At 44.9% G+C, this 27933-nt stretch overlaps 1 protein-coding gene across 1 annotated transcript; it reads left to right on the top strand.

Moving 5' to 3' along the window:
- Positions 1-43: 43 nt before the first annotated feature.
- On the top strand, positions 44-27838 carry UBXN7 (UBX domain protein 7). The gene is made up of 11 exons (XM_084212079.1): positions 44-127; positions 4478-4625; positions 6724-6791; positions 9580-9645; positions 11618-11730; positions 17280-17426; positions 17796-17886; positions 19532-19659; positions 20456-20849; positions 21308-21387; positions 22977-27838. Exons 1-11 carry the CDS (start codon positions 55-57, stop codon positions 23136-23138), a joined length of 1470 nt encoding a protein of 489 aa, XP_084068205.1. The 5' UTR covers positions 44-54; the 3' UTR covers positions 23139-27838.
- The last annotated feature ends 95 nt before the right edge of the window (positions 27839-27933 follow it).

Below are 27933 nucleotides of genomic sequence, written 5' to 3'. Positions count from 1 at the left end.
AGCGCGCGCCGGCCGGCGGCGCGTGTGTTGTGGTGCGGCGGCGGCGGCGGCAAGATGGCGGCGCCCGGGGGCTCGGCGGGCGCCGCGGCGCTGAGGGCGCTGGTCCAGCAGTTCACCGCCATCACCGGTGGGTTCGGGGCGCGGGGCGAGCCGAGGCCGCGAGGCTCACGCGGGAGGGTCTCGCCCGGTCCCCACCGCCGGCGGGCCGGGGGCGGGAGGCGCGGGCCGAGGCGGAGCGGTTCCGGGCGCGCTGCCCCTGCCCCCGGAGCGCCTCCCGCCGGGCGCCGGCGGTGCCGGGGCCCGTCCGCGGGCGCGCCCCGGGGCCGCAGAGCGCGGCGGGGCTGGCGCGGGCCGGCCCCGCTCCCTGCGCGGCGGAGAGTTCGCCTCCCTTTGAGCGGCGGCTCGGAGGTTCCCGTCGGTTGTCCCGGTGGCGCGGGTGCGTGTCCTGCTCCCTCCCTGCCCCTTCCCTCCCTCCCGCCTGCGCTCCGCCCCGGCAGCCGCTTCTCGTTCCCGCGGGTGACTCTGACGGCCGGGAGGAGCCCGAGAGCTGAGCCCCGAGTCCGCCTTTGAAAAAGCAGAAATATCCCACAGCGCGGGCGGCTGGAGTTGGGAAACGGGGAGAGCTGGTCGCTTTTCCGTGGAAGTTCGCGTCGGGTGACAGCTCCTGCTTCACGTTGTGTGCTTGGAGCTCTTGACCCACTTTGTGTTTAATCTGCTTCGCCGTAGTTACCCCTGGTTGATGGCTTTGCGTGTCAGATGCTGCAGGAGTGGTTAATAAGATGTGTCAACTAAACAGCCGAAGGGAAATGAAACTGCCTTAATTCGGTTGTCCAGACCAGCTCCGTTTCAGATTGTGTCCCTTTACTTGGACACACTCAAATACTCAACAGGATGTTAGCAGGGATGTTGCTGATCTCGCTGCTATTCCCAAAGAATCTTTATGGAGTAAATCTTTTGAAGAAAAAGAACCTCCAGCAATTATATTTTCAGTAGTATGTGCCTGTGTGGGAGATATTTACTAAAACCTGACCCAGAACACACAGAGCTGTGCTGGTTTCTTCCTCCTGACACCTTTTATGTTTAGACACGTATTTTATGCTCAACATAAGACAGCCCCTCTATGGTTTCAAAACCAAAAAATAAATAGCCTGCTGGGCTTCAGCCATCCACTATTAAGTGGAATTTTGAAGTTTTGTTTTTATCTTTAACAGAATTTAAGGTTGCATCTAGGAGTGTGTGGAGCTTGTCTGGCCCATGCTGCTGTGGTATGACAGGTGCTCATACCTCAGTGCTTTGTTAGTAGCTTTTTCATCTCAGAATTTTAAGTGTTCCCAGTCACTACTGTCTGTGGGGAAAAGGCTGAGGGAATCATCTCCAGCATGAGGGATGAGGAGAAATAGTCCTTGATGCTTTTCTTTGATCCTGGTGGCAGAATTCTGTTTCTTTGGTGCTCTCATCCAGGAAAGTACTGCTAAGAGAATGTAACTCCTGTGTGTTTTGATGCCTTAAGTTTTAGCTTTTACATTTTCTAGATTCTGTTATGCATTAGTGTGAACTTCATATAAAGTGTTAGCAAGGTCTCCTCACAGTTTAGTCGGACAAAGCAATCCTTTTCCAGCCCCAGAACCAAGGACACCATTGCAGCTTCAGGCCCAAAAAGTATAAACAGCAGTGAATTGAGGAGAGCAGACTGGGAGGATGGGACTGCATAACCTGGAGATGTAATTGGACAATTAACCCCAATATGGAAATGGACCAAAAGTTATAAAAGTGTGAAAACTCATGACTCAGGGTCCATCTTGAGTGTAGCCACAGCCAGGCTCTTGTACCGCCCAAGGTGTATCCTTTGAGGGCCTTTTAATAATTCCCTGCTTTATTCCTTTAACTCTGCCCAGCCTCTGTTCTAGGCAGCCTCTCAAGGCATCAGTCTTCCCAAGGAAATGGTGGGATATCCGTGAAATTTGCTTTGAAACTTAACCAATGTTTAGAATTTTCTGTTTTCCAGCACGAAGGACTGAAAGCTTTGATATGCTGGCTGTTCCCTCAGGAATGATGAGGAATCAGTGAAGACACTTGCTGTGTCAGTGTCTCTTTAAATAATATTAGAGGGTTGAATTATCATTTTTCTTCCAGTTCTTGCAAATGAATGGCTTTGCATGACTCTGCAGGGAGGTGTAGAGTGGGGTGTGTGTGTGTTCCAGGCTCACAGGTGTGATTTCATTGCTACAGTTAGCACTGAAAAGTGCTGAAAATGCCAAAAAATCGTTTGAGTGAAGAACCTGAACTTCTTGTTGGTTTTTTGGGATGTTACTAGTTTTTATTTTGAACTTTCTTCAGCTCAGATGAGGTCTTAAAAATACAACTGCCTGTCATCCCAGTGTGCTTGTTGTGGCAGGTTGAGTGTTTTGGGAAACCAGTTCCCTCAGTCAGTTTGTCTTTCTCCATGGTTTGATGTGCAGGCCATTTAGAACTGATTGATTTCCACAGTTTCAAAGTATATTCTGTGTTCAAACCAGAGCTTCTTGAGTCTTTCCCAGAAAATCTGAGAAATATCTGAATATGTATTGCCCAGACTGATGTTGTCTGTGAGCCTGGTTTTGGGCAAAGTGTTGTTGTCATTTTGGTGACTTGCTGTGAAGTCAGTAAGAATTCCTACAGATCCCAAAGCTGCTCCCAGACTGGTTCAGCTGCATTTTACCACTCTTCCTCTCTACCAGCCTTTCTAAAGGAAAAGAAGCTCTTTGGCAGTCCACCACCTAGGGAGAAGGTGCTGTAAAGAATTTGGTTGCAGGAGAGCTTCTCCTGATGGAACTTCTGCTGATGGGATGTTTTTTGAGGAGAAGTTGGGACATAGACGCTCATCCTCTGAGGAGAGACTTAGAGGTGATGTTAGGAACTGTCGCTTCATCTTGAGCAGCAACATCAAAACTAGGATTAGTTCCACTTTAGGTGTTCAAAGCCAGTCTGGACAGGGCCTGAAGCAACCTGGGGTAGTGGAAGGTGTCCCTGCCCGTGGCAAGGTGTAGAACTGGATGAGATTTAAGCTCCCTTCCATCCCAAACCATTCCATGAATCTGTGATTTGAATAAATGTTAGTCATTATACAAAGAACTCTGTAGAAAAGTATTTCTTTCTCCCTCTTGGCTGCTTTTTTTCCCCCTTCTTATATAAACTGAGCTTCTGCTGGTTTGATTTTGCCTTTCAGCAGAATCAGTAAATCAGAGTGTCTTTTCTTCCCTCTCTAAATGTCTGTTACAAGTGGATAAAAAATTTTAGCAGCTGATTTAATATTCTTCCTGTTAAAATGTTAAGTCAGGTTTTCATTTTTCTTTGTGTATGCCTGCTTGTGTTGGAAAATCCACAGAATCATGGAATGGTTTGGCATGGAAGGGACCTTAAAACTTATCTTGTTCTACTTGCTGTGACGGTCAGGGACACCTCCACTGTCCCAGGGTGTTCCAAGTCTGCCCTTGGACACTTCCAGGGTTGGAGCAGCCACAGCTTCTCTCGGCAGCCTGTGCCAGGGCCTCACCACCCTTACAGGGAAGGATTTCTCCTCGGTATCCCATCTAACCTGCCCTCTATCAGCCATTCCCCTTTGCCTGTCCCTCCATCCCTGGTCCCCAGTCCCTCTCCAGCTCTCCTGGAGCCCCTTTAGGCACTGGAAGGGGCTCTGAGGTCTCCCTGGAGCCTTCTATTCTCCAGGTGAGCACCCCTAGCTCTCCCAGCCCGGCTCCAGCCCTCACAGCACCTTTGTGGACTCATTCCAACAGGTCACTGTACCAGGAAAACGTCTGGCCTCTAGAAGAAAGTCCACATCATGCTAAAACCCCTCAGATGGTTTCCTCTAGGTTTTCAGTTGCTGACAGGAAGAAGCCTGGCAGTCCTGACTGCAAGCATTCCCTTCCCCCTGAGCTGTGTATGTTTGTCTCCTTTCACAGTTGTGCTTCAGGGATAAATGGCAGCTGATGAACTGTTCCTCCTAATTATTAATGCTTTGAGAGAGAAAGCTGTTCTGGGCGCTTCCAGTCCAAACGCTCTTGTTACTGTGATATTTTATGAAAAATCCCTCAGCTAGGATTTTTCTCCTGAAAAGCTGAAAAGCCTCAGAAAAGAAGTGTAAACAATAATTATCTGAATGCTTGGAATGTGGTTTAGAAGTTTCTTACCAACAGGTGCATCTTTAATTAGTTCCATGTAAATTGTTTTTACTTAATAACCAATCCTGGTCCAGCTGTGCTGGGACTCCGGTTAGTCACGGTTTTTTTATTATTTATTCTTTTCTAACCTTCTGACGTCTCCTTTCTCTTTCTTTAGTATAGTTTTAATATATCATTTTCTTATAATATAATAGATTAGATTTTAATAAATCAGCCTTCTGAGAACCTGAAGTCAGTTCTCATCTCTCACCTCATCCTCACCACACTGCAACAATTAATAACCAATTAATGTGTTTTCTTTCCCTTTGGCATTCCAGGTGCCAGTGAAAGCGTGGGGAAGCACATGCTTGAAGCATGCAACAACAACCTGGAGATGGCTGTCACCATGTTCCTGGACGGAGGAGGGATAGCAGAGGAGCCCAGCACCAGCTCTGCAGCCGTGTCTGCTGCCCGCCCGCACCCCGAGTACGTACCCTGGGCACGGCTGTGCCCGCCAGCCTGGCCCTCTGATGGCACTGAGATGGCACTGTGCCAAGCACAGCAAACCAGGCAACTGCCACTTCTCACCACAGCACTGCACACTGCTTGGGTCTTGGTCAATTGGTTGCTCCAGTGTTCTGGTTTGTGAGTCTCTTGCACTTCAGAAGTTTTCTAGAGCTTTCACCTGCTGTTTTTTACAGACAGAGCCCAAGTCGTTAAGTAGGGATGCAGTAATAAGAGAGCCTTATTTTTAAATGCCTCAGCAATCTTGCTTTACACTAATGTGGCAGTTAGAGAATTCTCTCGGTTTGGTTCTTATAAATGCAGCCACCTTACTCCTGTTTCATAAATTCATAGAATTTAAGGTTGCAAAAGACCTCTAAGATCATCAAGTCCAGCCATCAACCCAACAGCACCACCACTAATTCATGTCCCCAAGTGCCACATCCATGTGTTTATTGTGACTCCACCACTGCCTGGGCAGCCTGTGCCAGTGCTTTACAACCCTTTCTATGAAGAATTTTGTCATAATATCTAACATAAACCTCCCCTGGCACAACTTGAGATCGTTTTGTCTCATCTTGTCTCTCTTTACCTGGGAGAAGAGTCTGACTTGTGGGGGTTTTATTGTGGTGGTTTAACCAGTTTGGCACTGGAAAGGCCAGGCCTGTACATCAGTATGCAGAGGAATCAGCAACTTCAGCACCTTCACCTGTCTCTAACACATCAGATGCCTGCAAAGGGAAGAGAATTTCCACTTAAGCACAGCAGAGAATCTCAGTGCTGCCTATTAATGTGACTGCTTGAGATAAAAGGAATATCTTGAGTGGTATAAATCACATTCATAAAATATGGTAAATTAAGCAAGGCTTTTGTCTTTATGAAAATCCTCCACTTCAGGAAAAAGACAGCTGACTTACAGAGGAAAATCCTTGCCTCATATTTGTGAAGCACATGTATAAATTTAAATTTAAATAATTCTTTTAGTGCTAACCTTTATAGCTGATCTGAGGTGCCTTCCTACTTGAACCTTTAACAAGGTTAAAATAGATACATAGGTTAGTGTTCTTATTTCTGGACAACTTCTGGTACATCAGTGACTCCAGATTTTTCTTGGAATACTTTCTTTATTATACTCAACACCCTCCAGGTGCTGATCAGCTCAGTGTTCCTCCTAAGAGGAGAGAACAGTAAATGTGCAAAATGGAGAGTAACTAGCTTCACAGAGCAATCAAAGATGTGGAGGGTAAGAGCAAGGTCAGTGCATCCTGCTGACATCCTGAGTTACCTTTTGAAACCTGCATGGTCAAGAGCTGCAGAGTGCACACTTCACACCTTGGAAGTCTGGGGGAAGAGGAAATTCACAGACAGGATGTAGCAATGTATGAATCCTTCTGCACATAGATCTCTGGGCCAGGTGACCACACTGTTGTCACAGAGATGCTTGTGATTTCTTTGTGATTGCCTCTCTTTTAATTGTAGTTTTGGATTACCTGTAAGTGTCTGCAAGTATAACTGACTGAGCTGTTGACATGTGAGGGAGCCCAGTTATGTAAGCCAAGAACTGCTTCAGAAATGGGGGGTTTTCCTCCTTCTGGAAAAGAGAGAGGTGTGACTTTCAGGTGGAAGCAAAAAGTTTTCTGACAGACAAAAGCTGGTAATCAGGAAGATAATTTTTTTTTCTATGTAGCTAGCAAGGAAAGTAGGATGGTAAGTGGACTATTTAACATCTTTTGATAAGGTTTTAAAAACTTCCATTCAAGAACAAAAGATGTATATATAGTAGATTGACAAAGCCTGGGATCAAGTCACTCAGGTGTTTGTGTAATGTTATATCAAAGGTCATCCATACCAGCTCTCAGTGCACAGGGGACCAGGTCCAGCAGCAGTGCCATGAGTGGGAACAGATGCTCCCTCAAGATCCTTCTTAATCCCAAACCTCTTCTTTCTCTGCAATGGTACAGCAGCATCTTTAGCTGGTTCAAGTTGCAGGAGCCTTGGAGCATAATGAGATGTGGTTTGTAAGTACTTGGACTGTTATTATCTCTCTGATTTTTCTTTTTTGTTTCTTCTCCTTTGGTAGGGATGAAGTACGAGCTCCAATTCCTCAAAAGCAGGAAATCTTAGTAGAGCCTGAGCCCTTGTTTGGAGGTAGGCTTGTGTTCTTATTTTGTTTCTGTTTTCTTTACCTTGAGGTGAGCTAAGTGACAAAAGAAAATCAAAACTTGTTTAATAAGAAGAAATAACACCAGTGGTATTAAAAATCTCACACACAAGAGATGCTTTATTCCTAGGGGTACTAATTTGCTAAATGTTGCTTCATGAGACTTTGTGAAGTGGCAGCCAATTAATTAAGTATACATCTGGGGGCCCAAAACTGTGGGGTACTGCTGTGGAAATGGGGTGGAAGATGGAGCCTTGGCTGACAAGTGAAAATGAAGAGAACAAATGTCATCTTGAGATGACAGATCAGAAAGAAGGGCTGAACTCTGTGATTGCTCATACCCTTCTCCATTTCTCATGTAGGAATTTAATTTGCTCTTTAACCTGTGCTGTGCAGCTATTTTTCTTGTCTCTGTCCTTCTCATGTGGACCAGGTAATTTCTGGGCTGGCCTTTGCCATGTCAGATGGGTTGAGAGCTTTGCCCTTTTCACCAAGAAGGCCATGCAAATGCTTGTCACTGCAGTGGTCTCACACCATGGAAAATGCTCTTTCCTATCATTTAGTTCCTGTGGTAGAAAGGAGAAGGAGGCCAAGCTTCAGGTTTACCCTGAAACTGATTTTTTTCTTGACTCTGTTTTTCAGCCTCAGAGAGGTGTTTAGCCAGGATGCACAAGCTGAGGGTGGTTCAGAGGGAGCACACAATGCCAGGCAGTACAGGTGCACACCACTTCCCTTTTTGCTGTATTTGCAAAATACAAATAGCAATATTAGCTTTTCTAGTTTTAGTCCTTCTAGCAATTTTTTTTTCCTGTTTTGGGAGCAGGACAATTTTGACTCCTTTAATATGCTTCAGTCCTCAGTCCCATCAGAAAATATTTATTCCTTAGACAAAATATGAATCACTGAAATGGACTAACTTAACTTCCACTTCTACGTACTGATGTGAGATGCATAAAGTAGCAACAATTTGAAATACTCACTTAATTTGCACTTGGGCAAAAAGGGAATGATATACAAAGCATTTGCTTTCGTTGAAGTGCTTTTGCACTTCTGTGATCTTCATTGATGTAGTTTTATGACATTCCTGTTGCTGCTGAAAGGCCACCTTGTCAGCAACAGTGAAGCTGGACTTTGAAGGTCTCAACCATAAGATGCAGTGTCATGAAAACAAGGACACACTGTGTTTATCTAATCCTTGCACTTCCCATCCTACCTGGATTTTGGAAGTGGGGAGTTAAGTAGCAGAGGAGGGCAGTTCTGCAGCAGGAAATGTGCATCCAGAGGAAGATGCCTTGCTGATCCCTCTCTGAAGATAGAGGAGCTCTCTGCACTTTTTCCTGTGGCTCAGAAATGTTTTGGACAAAGATCTGTTAGCTCCTGTGGGTTATTAGGATTCAGATCTGCTGATCCTAACACTTGGTGTTCTTATACCTACCTGTTGCACACTGATCTCAGTCACACTGTCACTGACCTGGGTCAGTGATTCCCTCCTGGCACTGTCTGATCCAGCAGTGCCACTTGTGTTTCTGGCACAGAGCAGCCTGACAAAGTAGCTGAACCTGAAGAGATAATTGGTCTCAGCTCCAGCCTTACAGCAGGGGAGATGGCAGTTTCTGTTTTTAAGGGTCATACTGAGGTGGTTGTATAAGCTCAGGTTTTTTCCAGCTGAAGAGGTGACCCTTTGTATTTGTGCCCTGCTGGGTACATGGATCCCATCATTCAGTACAAAGGATCCTCCTGGATTGCTGAGAGGCTCTTCACCTGTGCTGGCTGGCAGGGACATGCTGCTTTTGCTCAAGTGGTCCTTCAGTTGCTGTTCCAGCTGAGTTTAAGTTGTTCTGAGGTTGGCTTGTGCCTAAGCACTCAAGATGAAGGAGAACTTACTCCCTGGAGTTGAGAGATGTTATTCCCCAGCACATCCCTTGTTCAGGCTTGCTTTCTTTTTCCATGATTGGCTGTATCATCACATTTCCACTGGGTATAGGTTCTATTTATCTTACTTTAATTTGTTTATTATTTATTATGTCTTGTAGCAATTGGCCTTTGAAAGTTCTGTCTTTCAGTTGATGGGAAAGGAGATAAATAGCTGGAATAATCTTGACAGGCAGTTCTGTTTTCCTTCCAAATGCAGTGCTTGTGCTGTGCCTTAGGACTTCAGTGGGACATGAGGGTGCTATTTCTGATCCCTTCCTGGGTTCTCTGTGCAGCTGCAGATTATCAGTTCTGAAGGTTTCCTTGCAAACAACAATGCTGCATCTACTGGAAGAGTGTGGCTGTTCAGTCCAGCCAAGAAGTTGGGACAGGATCAGGATAAGAGTTTAGAAAAGAGTAGAAATGCACTGTAGAAAAAACAAAGGTGCTTCTTCATTAAAAAAAAATTCTCATGGAGTTTAATCTTTTGAAGTTTTTCATCCCCTTGAAGGCCTTGGGTAAAATCTTGGCTGGAATTGTGACAAGGTGGTGCTGTGACAGCACTGCCACTCCATGCTGAAGGGTCTTGGCAAGCTCATCAGAAGGGGCTTTAAGCCTCTCTGTACTGTTGGTACATGTTTTGTTTCTGGGCTAAGGTTGCTGGAGGAAGGATGTGCTAGGAAACGGGATTTACAAATTATCTTCTTATTTCCATCCATCTCCAGCCCTTTCCAATGACCTTTACTCCCATTTAGTCCCTGCTTGGGGTTCCTATTCTGTTCTCCTACACATGTGATGGAAAGTACTCATATGCATTTATTTTGATGATATACTTTTCAAGTAATTCTTTAATTTTTTTTTAAGCTCCTAAAAGGCGCAGACCTGCTCGCTCAATATTCGATGGCTTTCGGGATTTTCAGACAGAAACCAGTAAGTGTCTACAGATCAGTAAGCCTGATATTTTATTTTATTTTATTACTTTTAATGCAAATAAGATGGAGAAATCATTCCTGTTGTAGGCTAGGACAGCTTTCAGTTGCTGAAGCATTTTTAAATTGCCAATTGTGTAGCAGGGTACATTATTAGAAGTATAGAATTATGAATATCACAGTATATTCTGTCTGCTTTGGTGTTGCTAACTCTCAAAAATACCCTTTTTCTTCTCTAGAGGGAACTGAAAAGGGGGAAGAATCCTAACACCCAAGTAGAAATTAAATACCTCCACTGGATATTTTTCTTGGCTAGGCAGTGGACATTCTAGCACTTGAATTACGTTGGAGTAGCCCTGAGGCTTCTTCGTGGCTTTAACTGCTGTTTGCCCTTGGCTGTTCATGCACAGAACCTCCAGATTCCAAAGCACTGGCTGTTATTTCATCCAGGAAATGTCACAGAATGTGATTCTGTAACAGCACAGCACCAGGTGTTTCACATCTGAGTTATGGCTGTCTGCTGATGTTGCTGGAGTGTTCCTGAGGTGTAACCACAGAATCAGGAAAGTTGGGAAAGTCTTCTGAGACTGAGTCCAGCTGTTTTCCCAGCAATGGCAAGGCCACCACTGCCCCATGTCCCCAGGTGCCACATCCACATGTATGTTAAATCCTTGCCAGGGCTGGCCCAGCATTTCCATGAAGAAATTGTCACCAATATCCAATCTCAGCCTCCCCTGGTGCGACCTGAGGCTGTTTCCTCATCCTGTCACTGGTTACTGGGGTCCATGGACCATGTTCCCACGCAGGGATCGGCTGCCAAACTGAAAATAGGTGTTGATAGTTACTTTCTTTCCCCTTTTCTAGTAATGATGAACACAAGAAGTAGTGAAATCACTGGCAGCTTTAGAAGTGAAAATGCTCCATGTACAGAATTAATACCCTTACATTTTTTCTCACCATCTTCCAGTCTGGACTAGCAGAGGGTGTTTCAGCCCATGGCAGGAGGGGATGCAACTGTCTGATCTTTAGGGTCTTCCAAACCAAACCACCCTGTTATTCCATTCTTAAGACATGCCCAACATGTGAGACATACACTTGCAAAAGTTTATGGTGAAACTTTATAGTGTTTTTTGGCAGAACTTGACGGGTGGACATCACTGTCTGGCTGTCTCTGGAAAAGCAGCCCTGGCCATGAAATTCCAGATTATCTCCTGGCTCCTAGGGCAGCTCCACAGGGATGCTTTATTCCCTGTGTGTCTGCTCAAGCATGGTTTTTATGCTTTGGCCCATTGACAGCTCCTTCCACACCAGAAAAGTTGTGGCCATGGGAAGGTTATTGCCCATTTCAGCTGACCTGGTTCCATAAAATACATCATTTATCTGCTGTGATTTACCTTTATTGTCCATGGTCCTGTCTGAGTGGAAATGTGTTCTGTATTATTTCAGATGGAATTGATACTCTTTAAAAGAAACATCCAAAGAGATTTCTCCACGTAAACTAAATCTGTTTGTTTCTTTTCTGTGGGACTGCCCCACAGCCAAGTAATGGAAACACTAGAATGGAAATACTCCTTTTAAAAGTTACATTGCTACAATCTAGCTCGGTTTCCCATTTAAAAGCATCACTGGGGACAAGTCACAACTTTTTTTGGCTCCTTTGTTTTCAAATACTGGTATGTGACCCCTCAGGTTTATTAAGGTGTTGTTTAAAAGTGAAAGCCCACGAGGAAGGGAGGTTCAGCCCTTACACACCAGCTAATTCTTGTTCAGTGGGACTGAGCCTGGGACTTTCTGTAAGAGATATCCTGGGATTTGTACTCACTAGCTGCCCTAGCCCTGTTCTCCCCAAACCTCCTAGGAGCTGGAGAGAGTTTCACCCCAGAAGCTCAGTGTTTGAGCATTTAGGCAGTGCTGGATGCCCCTGGTGAGTGTGTGTATCTAACTGCTGTCCCTTTCCTCCTGGGGCTGTGCAGTCCGGCAGGAGCAGGAGCTCCGCAACGGAGGGGCGGTGGACAAGAAGCTGACGACGCTGGCAGATCTCTTCAGGCCTCCCATTGACCTGATGCACAAAGGCAGCTTTGAAACGGTGAGGGCTCACCCTTGGGGGCAGGGGGTCAGCATGGATCCATGGCTGGACAGTCAGAGGTTGCCAAAGACTGGGCAGTGATAAATGTTTGGTGGACTGCGTATGGGAATGTTGGTGATGGGTTGAAGGACTTCCCTGATGATGGTGTCACCTGCAGTGGACCCATCAGGATCATCCAGTCCAAGTCCTCACCATTCAGACCACGTTGGTTTATGTTTCAATATCAGTGTGGCAAATCACATGTGGTGAAGGGCTTCAGTGAGCAAGGGAGGCTGGTCAGAATGGGAAAATGGAATCCCTTGAGCTGTCTCCATAGAAGAAGCTGGAGTAAGATTGCTTTGCATAGGTGACAGAGGACTGCAAGGGCCAGTGTGGTTGCAGCACAGCCCTGCTGAGAAGCTCAGGTGGAGTTAACATGGCTGAGTGGCTTCTGATACCTGAGTGAGTAGAAGTATTTGAATGTGTCTTTGCCATCAAGCCACAACTTCATCCTCAGTGGAGCTGTTGTTCTATAAAATCACAGTGGTTGTCTTTTACTTCTGGTGGTGCTAGGGGAAATGTCCCAGAGATACAGGACACTGTCAGCTTTAAACAATCTCAGGTGTCACCTTCCCTGACTGTGCAGGCATGTGTGGATCTGTCTCTAAATTGTTATGATGTGGATCAATAACTTACCAATTTGCATGTTCTCTAATCATTAGTTATATATTTTGAGTCCAGATTTTTCCAGATATTTTTCAGAAATTCCAGTTACTGCTAAACTTTCTCCTGGTCACCTTTGAATAGATTGATGATGGAGATGATCATTATTTTTACTGCATGAGAATGCAAAGTAATGATTAAATGGTGCAATACAGATGTTGAAGAACCAGCTGCACAAGTCTGCACAACTGACTGACTGAACAAAAATATTATTTACTTTGTTTTCACATGTGCCTTGACTGCTGTGCACAAGTACTGGAGCACTGCTGGAGAGCTTTTGGTGAAACACTGTGTGCCTTTATGGAGTCTCCAGCTCTCATCCCATTACCCTCATCTCTCTTTTTCTGCTTCCCAAATCACTGGGGATCAGTTGCCTTGTCACTAATTCCTGTGTTCTGAGGGTGCCCTCCACAATCTCCTTAACAGAATTCCAGCTGTGAGAGGATGCTGGCAGAGAGAAACAGTGTCCACCTTGGGAAGGAATTGGATGCAGTGGGAACAGAGGAGCAGCCTGAAGCAGGGTTTACTTTAAAAGATGTGTTTCAGATCTTCCAGCTGATGGTGCTTGCTGGGCCTGGGGTCCAGAGCTGTTGGTGAAACCAGCAAATGTGTGGTTGAAGGCACCAGTAAGGGGAATTCACATGGCAACAGCCAGTGCTGCTGCAGGAGCAGTCAGCAAGTGCCCTCTGAGCTCTGCTGTGGAGTTTGAGATGGGTGCCTGTCTTTCCTTGGGTCTTGCTGGAAATGTGTGAAGACTTGAAGCAGTGTTGGTTGTGGCATCTGTCACAGTCAGAAGTAGTGTTAGAGAGTGAAATAACTGATTGATGGTTTATTTCTCCTAAAGTCTCTGCATTCTAAAAAAAGGGGTGGGCTGGGCTTGGGAAGGGATTTGTGTATACTCACATTGCCCTGTTCTGTGCAGTACCTGCACTCTAAGGACCTGCACACTTTCTGGTGTTGGCACTCACCCTGCTGTGTTCTTCTGCAGTTCCTTGTCCTGTGGGATACCCTTCATTTCACACTGATGTTCCTCAACTTTGTTGCAATATAACTCTTCACACCTTCTCACTGTGTTGACCATTTCCCTTTGCATTTTACCTTTTCTGACTGCAAACTGCTCTACTGCTTCAGCCTGGGACAGTGTAAGGCCTCAATGATCACAGTCTCCCAAAATTCATCTCTAGCAAGCTGCTCTTGGCTTCTCCCTTCTCTGTATGCTGAGATAAATGGATATAAACCATATGATAAACCAGAGATGCTCATCACATTCCAAAAGATCAAAGACTAAATCCTGTCATTGTGATGCTCTTGTAGTTAAGCTTTGATCTAAGTGGGGTTTTCTTTCCAAGATTGGTGTGTGGTGTGTTCCAGTCTCTGGAGGGGTGTGCAGGAACACTCTGCTGGGGTTGAGCCATGCACATTTATCAGAGAACATTTAGGATTTAGGGCTTTGTTGGCAGGAGTGGTGACATCTGGTCTTATGTATCTTTGTCACTCATCAGCTGTTGCTGCTCTTTGGGTACTTTAAGGTTGGTTTTTGATAGTAAGTACATGTAATTATCTTTAGTTTTCCCCAAGAACCCTCACTTTTCTCGAGTTACAAGGAAGCTTTGTTACCAGTAAGGCCCAAAAAGTTGCTCATTTTAACTTAGTAATACCAGCTTTAGGAATAGGTGGGGTTAACTCCATGGCAGAAAAATTTTTAGTGTTGAATGGCATCTTTTGGGGTTTTTTTTACCAGCTATATATGAAAAAGCATTGTGCTCCACATGCAGAACAGCTTATGATCACTGTACTTGTTAAGTTCAGTGTGTGATTGACTAAACTAGAGTTCTCCCATTAACTGGGAATCTGTTAGGAATAAATCACTCAAGTGAAGAAAATAAATTGCACACCAAACAGTAGAGAAGAGTGTGGTTTTGTTCTCTTCTCAGGCTGCTTTCAGGAATTGCAGGTGTTCTTTCTACATGCCTGTGATGTGAGAGATGATTAAATTTGAGGGGGACACACCAAATTGACTTAGCTTGCACTTCTTGTGGGCAAGGATGGTTCTGGTGTGTGCAGTTCTGTGCTTAACACTCAGCAGGGTTTCAGTGAAGTGACTGAAGGTCACATTGCAGAGTTTCATGTCTGTCTATATGATTTCTTTTTCCCATTTAACAATAACCTTTTTTAGCTGCTCCCTGCTTTACAGCTGAGACTGAGGGGTGTTTTGTTTCTGCTTAAAAAGCAGCAATCATTTGGAAGCTGACCTGGTCACTGTATTCTAGTGGAGCAATTACCTGTGCATAAGGTGCTTCTGGCCTGGTTTGGGTCAGCACAGCTGCAGGTGCAGCTGTGGCTCAGGAGTGCCTGGGTGCTGAAAGGATCTGTGCCCTGCCCCAGGTAGGAAGGAGAAGTGTAGCCCAAACAGGAGATTTCTTGTTTGATAACTTCCTGCTCTGACTCTCTGTCAGCTGTTATCTTCCCCACTGAGTCACAGAAATGTCCAGAGAATCACAAGGTGCTGGCTCCACTTCCTTCTTCTCTCTGCTGCCTTGAAAGGATTGCATTTCAACAAAACTGAGCCAGCAGGAACCATCCCAACATTTCTAAACCATACATGTTCAGAGAAGTCAAATGAGAGGAAAACTTATTTTTAGTAGTGCAGGAGCCAGAGTTACACAGGGAGATCCAGCACTGTGCATAAAGCAAGGCTTGTCTCAGATTGTCTCACCAGGTTGCTGGTGTGATGATGAACTATGTGACTGGGCAGAAAGGGTAAAGGCACAGTTAGGACAGATTGGATAGGTTTGGGTTGGTTTTTGCATCTGGGCTCCACTGGCTCTGCTCTCAAAGAGTGGCTGTCCTGTACTGCCCTGTACTGCTCTGTGATTGCCTGCCACTGGCCTTTATACCTCAGAGGAGGAGGGAATGGGGGGGACACTTGGTGTTGGAAGCAGAGGATCTAAATCCATCAGACCCCAGCTTTTGGGATACACAGGCCAGCTCTTGAGCCTTCCCTTGTTGCCTTGTCACTGACCAAAATGACCCTAATTCAATACAATACAAAACAATCTCCAAATCCACAGTGTTTCCTCTTCTCCTCACACTGTTCTCCTTCCACCCCCTCAGAAGAACCCCTTGAGCTGTGTAAGAGCTCTGTGTGTGAGATAGCAGCAGTTTAACTGTGTCCTTTTAAATGTTAAATCCAAAGCTTGCTTCTGGAAGGAAGTTAAAAGTAGTTTCAAAAGCTCTGCCTGTTCTGCAGGTAAAAACTCAGTTTTCCAGATTTTCTTTTTGGAATTTCCTGCTTGCATCCTTCCAAGGCCCTCAGCTGGACAGAGGAGAGGTTTTCATTAATATTAAAATATATAGAGAGTGAGGGTAGAAGAGTGAGGTGCACTTTCCAGCTTTCTAATTATGTATTTTTGGGAGTGTTCTTCTAACAGACTACCTGAGAACACAGGACTAAGGCAATCCAATGGACTTAAAATAAGGATTTGTGTTCTCTTTAAACTTGGGCAGTGCCTCTAGTCCTCATGTCATGCTGGTTTCTTAGAACTAATTCTCAAAATGCAGTTAGCTCAAAACAAGTCCTTTAAATAAAAGCATGACAATTATGTTTCAGACCCTTGCCAGTTACTAAGGTGTCACCTTCCCCACTTTTCTCACCTGGTGACCTGGATGCTGGCAGTGTAAATTTAGGGGTAAGTAGTTAGAGTGAGGCCCCTTGTGGGAATAGGACTATTCCATGCTTCTACCTTCATTTTTTACCTCTGAGTAACACAAAAGCTGCCTCTGCAGGGCACTTGGCCACACAGACTGACTTTGTAGGCTGAGATTTTTGCCTTGGTGAAGCTGAGTGTGTGGGGTTCACATGTCTGTCACACAGTGGACAGGCAGACTGTTCCAAACTGCACTAAAATTCATTTCAAAAGTAAAAACTTTGATTTGGGGAACAAAATAGTACCCAAACAGCAAAATCTTGCATAACATCCTGATTCCCCTGAATTTTTTATCCTTTGAATTCCTTGACAGTAGATTACCAGCAGGATGGTGAGCATAACTTATAAATTATTTTTTTTTTTTAAGCAAAGAGAGTTCCTATGCCAGCTCCAGTCTTTCCAGGTGGTAAGAGCATTCCTGCTGTTGATCTAGCCCTCTTTTTTTCAACAGGTATGACAGTTCAGCGATCAGAATTACATTCTTGATCAAACTCCTACCATTAACTTGCAACCAAGCAATCAGACAGTGCCAGCTTTGTGACTCAAACCAGTAAGATTTCTTCCTGCGCCTTCCTGTCTCCCTCCCCACTTGCAGTCTGGATAAGCAGCATCAAAAAAGGATGCCTAATTGGGCAGTTGGACAGTCACAGAGTAACTCAAAACTTGGAGAGAAAAAGAAAACACGCAGAGAAGGGGTCCTGTTGAATCAATGCAAGTCCTCTGTCAATTATGCAGCCTACTTAACTAGATGGTCCATGGGTTTATCTTTAGACTGAGCAGGTCTTTGTTGTCAGATCAGTGGGACTGACTACACTTTTCCCTGAATAAATACTTTATTCAGCAGTGCCATGTGTGCTCCCCCTCTGAGTTGCTTTTCCCTCCCTGTGCTTGGCTTGTTGAAATCCAGCAGCTCTGTTCATCGATGTGATTCTGTAATTCAACCAGGCTCATTTAAAGCAGATCCTCCAGCCCTGCCTTCTGTTTTGTGGGTGCCTTTTCACTAGCTCTGTCCATCCTCCTCACTCTGAAGGGGTTTGGTGGAAGGTCTGGCACTGGTAGAAGCCATCTCTGATCATTGCTGGCATCGGTGCTGTCTGGCCCTTCAGCCTGATCTAACCAAGCTTTTCCTTCTGCTTACAGGCCAAGGAGTGTGGTCAGATGCAGAACAAGTGGCTCATGATAAACATTCAGAACGTGCAAGATTTTGCCTGCCAGTGCCTCAACCGTGATGTGTGGAGCAACGAGGCTGTGAAGAACATCATCAGGGACCACTTCATTTTTTGGCAGGTGAGAAATTGCCTGGGGATGGATGTGTGGCTTGGTAGATGGGACAGTGGGAAAAAAATTGAATTACTTGGAGAAGATGGAATTCTCCAGGTGAACCTGCAGAAAAAGTGTGTTTCATGGAGTGTATGTAGTTTATGGATGGAGATGGAATTCGTGGATATGTATCTGAAGGCCTTTCACTTGTACAATCAAGATGTTACCATGTAGTTTCTAATACATGGAGAGCTAGAGGCGAAATTTCAAGCTTGCCAGAGTTACTGACAACTGTGTGTACAGTTTAAACTCTAGAAGAGAGAAAAACTCTGTGCATTTTCAAGGTACAGTTTGTTTGTGTTCCCTCTCCAGCCACTAATCTGCCCAATTTTGTAGGTGTACCACGACAGCGAGGAAGGACAGCGGTACATACAGTTTTATAAATTAGCAGACTTCCCTTATGTCTCCATCCTGGATCCCAGGACAGGTAAGACAAGTGGCAGCTGCTTTGCCTGGAGTTATCCCATGGGAAGCACTGACAGTTGTAGGTTGGAATGCCTTCCACTGCAGTTCATGTTACACTTGGCTGAAGAATCTCTTCAAGACCTGAAGGACTGACTCAGCATGTTCCCAGAGGAACCAAGGGAATTAAACACCCAACTTGCAGAAATTTTGTGTATTTGAAGCTTGGCGAGTATTTTGCTTATAAAGTGAAAATAGTTCCATCTGGTGGAAAAACTCTGAATTCCTTTTTTGAAGACTTTCAAAAGCTTCTTGAAGTCATGTGATGAATAACTACAATATTTGTAATTGCTGCATGACTCTGCTTTTTGTTCCTCCACAGAGCTTTGTGAGACTCAGCAATGACTTTAAATTGCTTCTTAATTTTGAAATACCATTTTGGCTTCAAGTTTTTGTTTAGTTTTGCTTGTTTTTTACCTGAACAATCAAACTTCTCCCTCCAGCTCTTTTAAAGTTGTTGCTTTTTCTTTTGTATCCAGCAGCTTCTTTTATCATCATATAATGCAGCTGCCTGGTTATGTAATGTTGGTCTGGTCTCCTGTTTCTAAGGACCGAAATGATAGAGATGAGACCTCTGTGTAGCTGACTTAAACCACTAAAAATACATACAATTTTTAATATTGCAGCTGAAGTTCTTCTTCTGGGAACAAATGCTGTTTGCCAAGGGTTAGAATTAATTTAGCAAGAATGGAGAAATGCTTCTTCATAAATGCAGTGATTTGGTTTTGAGGCCAAATTCACCATTCTGTGCTCACATTCCCATAGGTTAAAAGGAAAGAATGGAAATAAACTGTGTCTGTATCCATGTCTGTCCCCTTTCAAGGGGGTGGAAGGAGGAAGCTCCATAATTAGCAGGTGGTAGCCTGTGGGAAGCTGCAGTTCCTCAAATAAGGTTTCTTGCAGCAGTGATTTGGTGTGTTTGATGTGAAAAATGTCAGCCACTTGTTTTTAAAATTTTAAAAGTTTAATAGTAATAAAATGGTTAAAAAAATACTCATATAATTAGAGTAATAAAAATTTGGACAATTTGGATTAGGACAATATGAGACAATAAAAACAAAGAGTTACAGACAGTCCAGGTACCTTTTCTGGGCAATATAAGCCTGAAAAAGGACTCACATTAACAGAGGATTAACCCTTAAAACAACAGCCTGTTGCATATTCATACAGCTCATCCATGATGCATAAATTCCATTCGAACACAGGATTCTGTCTGGTCAGTGTCAGCTTCTTCCTCTGAATCCTGATGGTGTCTTCAGGGCTGAGCAAGGCAGGAAGAAGTTCATTTCTCCTGATAATGGAGCAATAAATTCTTTTTCTCTGAAAGATTCAGGTGTCCTGTGGCTGCTATCTTAGTGGGAGTACCTCATTCCTCTCTTTTAGAAAAAGTATTTTACTTAGCATAGTTTCTATTTTAGCATTTTGTTGTAACTTAAAACTGGATTTAAAACACTACTTAAGAGAATTAATACAGCATAACTTTCTAACATAACGCATCTAATATTCCTTTTAATATTTGTGAAGAGCCAATCATAAAATACACATTTTTCACATTTGACCACTAAACTGCAGCCTTTTACTGAAATTTGATGGCACCTTTTGTTCCCTAGGCCAGAAGCTCGTGGAGTGGCACCAGTTGGATGTGACTTCTTTCCTGGACCAAGTGACCGGGTTCCTGAGCGAGCACGGCCAGCTGGACGGCCACTCCAGCAGCCCTCCCCAGAAATGCTCCCGCTCTGTAAGTCTGAGGCTCCTTGGAGACAGCCTGGAGAAGCACTGTGACCTGTGCTTGTGCAGCTCTCCTGATTTCCCAGGCACACTCAAGGAGTTAGTGCAAGGGCATGCAGAGACACAGCGTGCCAGGGAATGCCTTCTCGCTTTTGGCACTTGGTTTGGATTTAGCAGTCAGAGTGTGAAAGGAATATTGATTACTCCGTGCAGAATTCCAAGGAGAAGCCATTTAGTAATTGCAGCATGCCTAGTTTTCCCTGCTGTGCATCCCTGACAGGTTTAGTGGCTTCCCTTCTGGAAGACTGATGTCCTTTTGGTTTTCAGTACATGTTTGCAGGCAGTTGTGATGTGTGTGCTGTTGTTGAATTTGCAGGGTCCCCCGTGACAGGAAGGAAATGATGAATCTGACTCCATGTTCTTAGAAGGCTAATTTATTATATTATGATATACTATAATATATTATATTAAAGAATGCTATACTGAAACTATACTAAAGAATAGAGAAAGGATACTTACAGAAGGCTTAACAAGAATGACAATGAAAACTCGTGACTCTTCTCCAGAGTCCAACACAGCTGGACATGATTGGTCATTAAGTTAAAACAATTCACATGAAACCAATCAAACAATGACCAGTTGGTAAACAATCTCCAGACCACATTCCAAATCAGCAGAACACAGGAGAAGCAATCAGATCATTATTGTTTCATTTTTCTCTGAGGCTTCTCAGCTTCCCAGAAGAATCCTGAGCAAAGAGGATTCTTCAGAAAATATGACAGTGACATGTTGTCTGCATCCCACAGGAGAGTCTCATCGATGCCAGTGAGGACAGCCAGCTGGAAGCTGCCATCAGAGCCTCCCTGCAGGAGACCCATTTTGATTCCTCCCAGGCCAAGCAGGAGAGCAGGTCGGACGAGGAGTCGGAGTCGGAGCTTTTTTCTGGAAGCGAAGAGTTTATTTCTGTTTGTGGATCTGAGGAGGAGGAGGAGACAGAGATTCCAGCCAAGCTGAGGAAGTCTCCACACAAGGACTTGGGGTATAAAAAAGAGGAGAGCCGGAGGCCTCAGCCTGAGCCCTCTGCAAGGACTGAGCCTGGGACAACATCAAACCACAGAGTCCTGCCCTGCATGGATGCAGGGGCACTGGAGGAGTCACCTGACAAGCCTGAAAGTACCTTCCGGGGCCTGGACGTGAATGGTAAGTGCCCCTTTTTTATTGCTTTTCTTGGGGCTTTTCTGACTGAAACTGTTCATAGGCTGCCAAGCCTGGTTTCATCCCTTCTTTTAAAAATCCCTTCTGATTCCCTCCCTCCTTGCCAGCAGACGTGTGAGTGATTCAAGAGCAGCACCACTTGGGCACAGCAGTGCCCCAGCCTGCAGAGCCCTCTGGGTTCCCTGACTTGTGTCCTGCCCAGGAGTAAAGTCCACTCTGGTGTAACACAGGTGCTCTGGGCACTCTGCCTGGGCTCAGTCACTTGGAAGAGTCCTGAGCCTGATGTGTCTCTTTTGAGCATTGTGGTAGAAATTTATCTGCATGGGCTGGAACCTTGTGTTTGTCTCCAGTCCCTCACCCTGCTGTGCTGTCCCACCTAAAATCTACCCAGGAGCTCAGCTCAGCTTCCCTGGTGTTAACTTGTGATAATTTCATTTGTGTAGGACCAAAGGCACAGCTGATGCTGAGGTATCCAGATGGAAAGAGGGAACAAGTTTCACTGCCTGAACAAGCTAAACTTCTGGTGAGTGGACCTAATGGGAATCCTTGTCTGAGTAGAGGAAAGATGAAACTGGAGAATTTCTGTGCCTGGGGAGACACTGTTGAAATCAGATCTGGTGGGAGAGGTGTATCCAGGGAGTGCCTGCACTGTGTTCCATGTCATTCCTCTCTGGTAACTACTGGCTCCACTGCAGCTTGGGTTTTGTGTGCACTCCAGTGTCTTCTTCAATCCCCTCACTACTCATTTCCATTGTAAAATGACTCTAAATGGCTTTTACATTAATTGTTAATTGCCATAAAATGCTCTCAGCTTTCTCATTTCTGGGGCTTTGTTTCTAAAAGTAGTTGGTTCCCATGGTAAAATCAAAGGCACAACTCCTCATTCTCCACCTCTCCCATCATACTTCCACCCTCCCTTCTGGACATGGATGTTGGAGCAGACTTTGGAGGAAGTTCTCCCGAAACAGAATGTGGTGGTTTTGCATGGGAGGTAGAATTTTGATCAATTACTGTGCCTCAGGTGTGTCTCAACTGTGCTTTGGGCTTCTCACCTTGGACCAGTCCATGTGAATGGCATTTCCATCAAAATTTTCCAGGTGCTTACCTGGGAGCAGAGTGTAAAGAGGTAACTGTGCTCCTGTTTGCCATGAGTTTTCAGGAGACAGTGGCCAGTGAAGCTCATTTAAATGTAGTCAGTCTAACAGCTGGAGTCATGGGGAAGTCAAAAGCACACCTCATCAGAAGGATTTTGTGTAGATTTGGGAGAAAAGTGTCCTGTCCCGTAAAAAAATGGGGCTATTGCCTAGCCAGCAGCTCTAGGAATGTAGACTGTCCTCAGCCCATGTTCTCATCCTTGTCTCTCCTGCTTCAAAATAAAAGGAAAAGAGAGCTTGACTGCCTTTTGAATGCAGCTTGTTAAGTAAATTTGCATATATTATTAGACATGTAGCACTTTTGAATACTCGAGCAATTCATTTAGGCAGTACAAAAGTGTAATCTTGAAATAAATCCTGACTTTTGGTTTGGCTCCTTTTATTGACTGTGGAAATTAAAGGAAATTGATCTCAGCATATCATTTCCCTTCTGCTCTAGAGTCAGCAGAGGAATTTAGCTGAGTCAAGATTTGTGGGTAAAGACATCTTTTGGTTGCAGAGCTGAACAAGCAGCATTTGTGCTCTTGTGATCTTCTGGAGCCTTTCAGTCAGATCCAGATTGAGTCTCAGGTGTTTCTTTGTGAACATCATTTCCATACTGATTTTTTTCAGCCTTTAGTTGCTTCCATTTTAAAGCTGGCCAGGACTAGCAAAAGAAATTGCTTAAGGAGACAATTGCACATCAGGAGTTTTAACTGATGATACTGATCAGTTTTAACTGATGATATAAAACATATAAAAATGTTTTATTTTTAATCATTGTGTTGTTATTGACGAAGCACTGGCTGCTTTACACAGATTATTTCCAAGAGGTGCTTTTGCTTCCAATATTATCATGATGCCCTTTCTTCCCCTCAAACCAAAAAGAAAAAAAAAAAAAGGTGACACTTTTTAAAGGAAAACAGGATTTTTTCCCATTCTGACTTCTGTGACAGTGGTTTGCCTTCTTTCTCCCCAGGCTCTTGTGAAACACGTCCAGTCCAAAGGATACCCCAACGAGCGCTTTGAGCTGCTCACCAACTTCCCTCGGAGGAAACTCTCCCACCTGGACTATGAGATCACGTTACAGGAGGCAGGCCTGTGTCCTCAAGAGACTGTCTTTGTGCAGGAAAGGAATTAGCACTGTGGCCTGAGTTCTCCCAGCCTTCCTCCCTCTCCTCTTTGCCTGGGACAAGAGTGGTTAAATATGCAGTTAAGGGTCGTGGGATTGCAGTGCTGGAATCAGGCAGCTGACTGGCCCTCCCTTCTCCCTCCTCCTCTCTCTCCCTCCCTTCTCCCTCTCTAGTGACCAAATGAGAGTGCTCAGAGTTTTATTTTCTTCCTCAGCTGCAGAGAGCATTGGGAAGAACATCTTTCCTCTGCTTTCCTGGAATAAAGTAAAACAGTGATCTGTGTATCCAGCGTGCTGGAGCTTGGAGTGGCCATAATACACAAACCCTTCTCGCTGCTATTCTTAAATCTGTTTTGTTTAATTTATTTTTGAAAAGAGTGTGTGATGAGGCATGGAGGCATCTCTCTGTAAGGAGAGGGCATAACCTTCAGGACAGTCTTTCCTTTGTTTGGATTCCCTACACAAAAGGTCTCCATTAACCTTCCAGCCTTCTCTTATCCAACACTCTGGTTTTGGAAAGGGTTGGGTTGAGCCGTGGCAAAATGCTCTGCTCCACCTAACTCAAAGGCTTCTAGATTGCCTGCATGTTTTTCTCCTGCTTTAAATTGCCAGTGGACATAGTAAAAAAACCGACCAACCCCCCAGAAATCCAACTGTGCTCCATATGGGATTGACTGCTTGGCCCAGAGGGAAAGCTGTGAGTCCAGTGCTGGAGCAGAAGCAGCTCCTTGGTGGGCGTGGGTGGGTTGTCCATGTTCTCTTCCCTGCATCCTCAAAGTGTCTCCTTACTTGCTCTCAGGATTTTGCAAATAACAAGGGTACTGTAAAGGTTTTGGATTCTCTGAAAACACCTGCCACAGAGCCCTGACAGTCAGTTGGCTTTTTTCCTTTTTTTCTAGGAGTGAGTGGCTTTACAGGGGTTTTAGAGCACTGACAGCATTGAGCATCAATTAATGCTTCATAAAACACTTCCCAGCCTGGTGGCTTGAATTCCCTGGGATGATTTTTGTTCTATTTCTGTGTTCATCTACTGTCACTTAGCTCTAAATTTGGAGGGCTGCATGGAGAGCTGCTCCTTGGTGCAGGCTTTCCTTTCAGCTCTGGAAGCTGGCAGCACAAGTCAGTGCCCTGGTTTTCCTCCAGTGTCTCCACCAGAATGTCATCCTTCAGACGGATTTTGGATTTTTCTGATGGAGCTCTTGGCCAGTTGGTGTTTCAGCAGATGTTCTAGTGGAACAGGAGTTAACTGGCACAGCCCTCAGCACAGTGTGGTGGATTTGTGTATTTACAGGTAAAAACTCAGTTTAACATGGTGTTCAGTCACTGAGGAGAAGGCACATAGGACCTGGCATAACTGCTGACTTTTTCTGCCTCTCTCAGATGATTGTCTTTCTTAAAGACTTTAGTAGTCAGAAATTTACATATTCCAGTTTTTCGAGATATTTTGCCTTTGATTTCATACTAGCATCTGTACTTTGGAACCTTTAAATGCAAGAAATCACAGAAAATGTCTGGCATTCCCCATGAAAACTTCAGCTCACAGCTGTCTCCTGCTCCTAATTGAGCTTTGACATGTAATCATGCAATTGTAGAAGTTGATTTCCCTTTCTGCTGCAGGATGGAGTGTCAGGAAAGCAGAGTCTCATCTCAGTTTCCTGATGGGGGGTTGATGTGACACCAGATGTCATCTTTGGTTTGTGGAGACCCCCAGGTGTGGAGGCTGCTCCCAGCAGGGGAAAGTGAGGGGGGTCTTGTGTTTGGCCTGTGAAGCAGCAGTGACACCTCTGGACTGAAGGATCCTTTAGTTCTTGGGTATCCAGACCCCCAACTCACATTTCCATGTAGTCCTAAAGCTTCCAAAGCAGCTCCAGCTGTCTGCTTGGAATAACCAGTCCCAGGTGTGGTTTATTGGCACCTTCCCTCCCCTGCCCCTCCTGGGCCTGCTCCTGTGTGTGGGGCTGGGCTGAGCTCTGTGATGAGACCAGGAATTGCTCAAACAGGGGAAAGAAGATAGGGAAGTTGAACATTTATACTGAAAATGGCATTTTCTCATGGTTTTTAGGAGTTTGTTCTGTTCCAGGAAACTGGGTTGGATTTTTTTCTATCTGTCTCACAGTGTGGTTTTTTTCTATCACCTTTCTTTTGCTTTGCTTTGAAAGCAAGAAACAGAGAAAAAAAGTTTTAAGGAATACATATCCCTGCATGTGGCTCCTCTCTTTGTTCTTTCCCCTCCTTCCCAACCCAAACAAACCCAGTGCCATACATCAGCTGTGCTGTGGGGGCTGAAAGCTGATGAAAAACTGCACCAACCAGGATACAGCCTCTTCAGCTCTTCATCCTTTGGAGGAATGTGTTTTGCTGGCCTGAGGAATGTGGTTGAAAACACAAATCAAGTCCTGCCTAGGACAGGACAGCTCATGGCAGTGAAGGTGATGGGTTGGGCAATGTTTAAAGAGTCACTTGTAGATGTGAAATCTGAAGCTCAGATTGCCTTTGCTGGAAAAAATGTGTTAAATTTGCTTGGGAAATACGATGTTGAGCTGTGAAGGACAGAGGAAGCCAATCCTTCAAAAGCTGTGGTTTGTGGCTTCCTGTGAGTGTCACTGGGTCAGGATTTGCTGCAGGGGCTGCCAGGAGCAGAGGAGCAGCAGTGCATGTGGGCAGTGCAGGTTTTTCTGAGTGAGAACTGTCAGGGCTGCTGTGTTTGAAGCTGGAGCTCCTTGCTGCTGGTGGAGATGTTCCCTTTGCCTGTGCCCTTGTTTTGGGATGTAAAACACTTCCCATTTGGGCACAACCAGGATCCTGGAACAGAAGGGGAAACAAGCTCTGGCTTTACCTGCCAGGTGCAGCTGACACATTTACTTCCCACTTGAGAGGCCCACAGAAGGATTTTGGATTTTTCTGATGCTGTGTGCTCTTAAGTCAAGCTGATTGACCAGGCTCAATCTCACAGCATTCCCCACTGACTTGAAAAGGGCAGGTAGAGGCTGGGCCAAACATTTCTGGCCATACTGGGGTTATTTTCTTTAAGATTTGAACCAAGGTCTGTGATTTTTATGATTTCTGACATTCATGGACTGCAGTGCATTGCTTTTCCTGGTAAATCAGTTCAGTTAACACCACTGATCTTAGAGGAATGTCCAGGATCTGCAGGTGGCCTTGTAAAATACAGTTGTCTGTAAAAGGCATCCAGATGTACCATTATTCCTAAGTAGATCTAAACAGGAATTTTCCATCAGCTTTTCCCAGAGCTCCCTGACCTTCTCACTGTTAGGGGAAGTGACACCTCTCCTTTGTCCAGCTTGTGTTTCACAGGATCCACATCCTTCAGAGCTGATTTGTTCACTCAGCCTGCCCTGGCACTGCTGCTGTGGTTTGTGCCTCTGCAGAAAAGCTGGGTTTGGTGCAGGTTTTAGTAACTCAACCTCTCTGCTGAAGGGTCTCAAATTCCTGTTCCTGTCAGAGCTGCTTCACTGGGACTCGAGCAACAAGGGCTAAATTAAAACCAGTTTTCTTTTGGGAGCAGGTCATCATTTTGGGCTGTTTGTCAGGTAGCAAACACTGCAGAGATGCTTGAAGCATGATGGTTTTTTGGTAAACCACATAAAAATGAAATATGAACCTAGGGACCTGTGTAGGAATGTCCGTGTGAGTGGGAAGATCTGTATCATTTCAGGGCCTCATCTCTTCATTTTTTTTCCTTTATGGTTTGTACTAAATGTCATTATCTTCTTCTGGTTTAATCCCTGTTTAGTGAAGTTGATAAAACAGATAGTCTGATGTTCCAGGAGGAGAAGGGGTGGCAGAGATGTGCTTTAGGTGGGTGAAGGGCAAGGTCTCTGTCCTTAAGGACCAGCTGTGCCTCGTCTGGCTGTTCCCATAGGCTCAAATCCAGCCTCTCCTCTCCCTCACCCTTTCTATTTATTTATTTTCACAAGTGATTTTCTATAAGTGGAACAGCTCCTGTTTCAAAGACAACACAAACTGATGCTGAGCCCTGTGCTGGCTGCCTTGTTGGAAGCACCCCCAGGCCTGTGTGGGTTTGGAGCTGGTGAGGTTAATGGATGCCCTTTCTGTGCTGACTTTTTTTCCTGTCTCCTCTTGTCCTTGGGATGCTTGGTGTCTGTGCAGTCCCAACAAACAGAGCCATATCTATTTACACCCACAGGGCTTCAGTGCCTCAAGTTATCCCCTGTGTTCCATGGGCACCTTGGGAGTGAGGGCAGAAATTGGGGATTTGGTCGCTGCCAGATCACTGGGAGTGTCTGCAGTGCAGAGAAAAGTCACTTTTTGTAACTCTTGTGAAATGGTGCCCACGCTGAAGGTGTGGAACTGAAACTGTGTGGAGCAGGGGATGAGGTGCTATTTTATAGACCAGATTTATATGAAGAACTTCTGGTTAAAACTCAGCTCAGAGACACCAGGCTCTAGGACAGATGATTTTTTTAAAATGAGGCTGTTTTTTGGAACTGGGGAACATCCAGTTTCTAAGGGACAGCTTTTCACAAGGGTCAGTTTATTCAATAATGGCAACTTCACATGGGAGGAGGGAGAGGATTCATTTGGAAGTTTTCAGCTCACTGTGCTGGGAGGGACCAAACTCAAGGAAACCTCTGATCTATATACACAACTGCTGCATTTTTTATAAATATATGTAAATGTCCTATTGTAATATTTGATCCTGGAAATAAAACAAACTGTTTTCAGTAGCTTTCTTCAGCTCTTGGTTTTTTTGGGTTGGGGTTTATTTGTTGGTTTAGTGCTAATGGAAGTCTGTCCTGTGTGATTTGTGGAGTTGCTGAGT

Source organism: Fringilla coelebs (genome assembly GCF_963513975.1).
Source record: "Fringilla coelebs genome assembly, chromosome: 10".
Lineage (NCBI taxonomy): Eukaryota > Metazoa > Chordata > Aves > Passeriformes > Fringillidae > Fringilla > Fringilla coelebs.
This window is presented reverse-complemented; position numbering and strand designations above follow the sequence as displayed.

Coding starts and splice junctions, on each gene's coding strand:
- UBXN7 (XM_084212079.1), top strand. CDS start 55: ATGGCGGCGCCCGGGGGCTCGGCGGGCGCCGCGGCGCTGAGGGCGCTG. Junction 6,792..9,579: donor GCCTGAGCCCTTGTTTGGAG/GTAGGCTTGTGT, acceptor TTTTTTTTTAAG/CTCCTAAAAGGCGCAGACCT. Junction 17,887..19,531: donor CATCCTGGATCCCAGGACAG/GTAAGACAAGTG, acceptor TTTGTTCCCTAG/GCCAGAAGCTCGTGGAGTGG.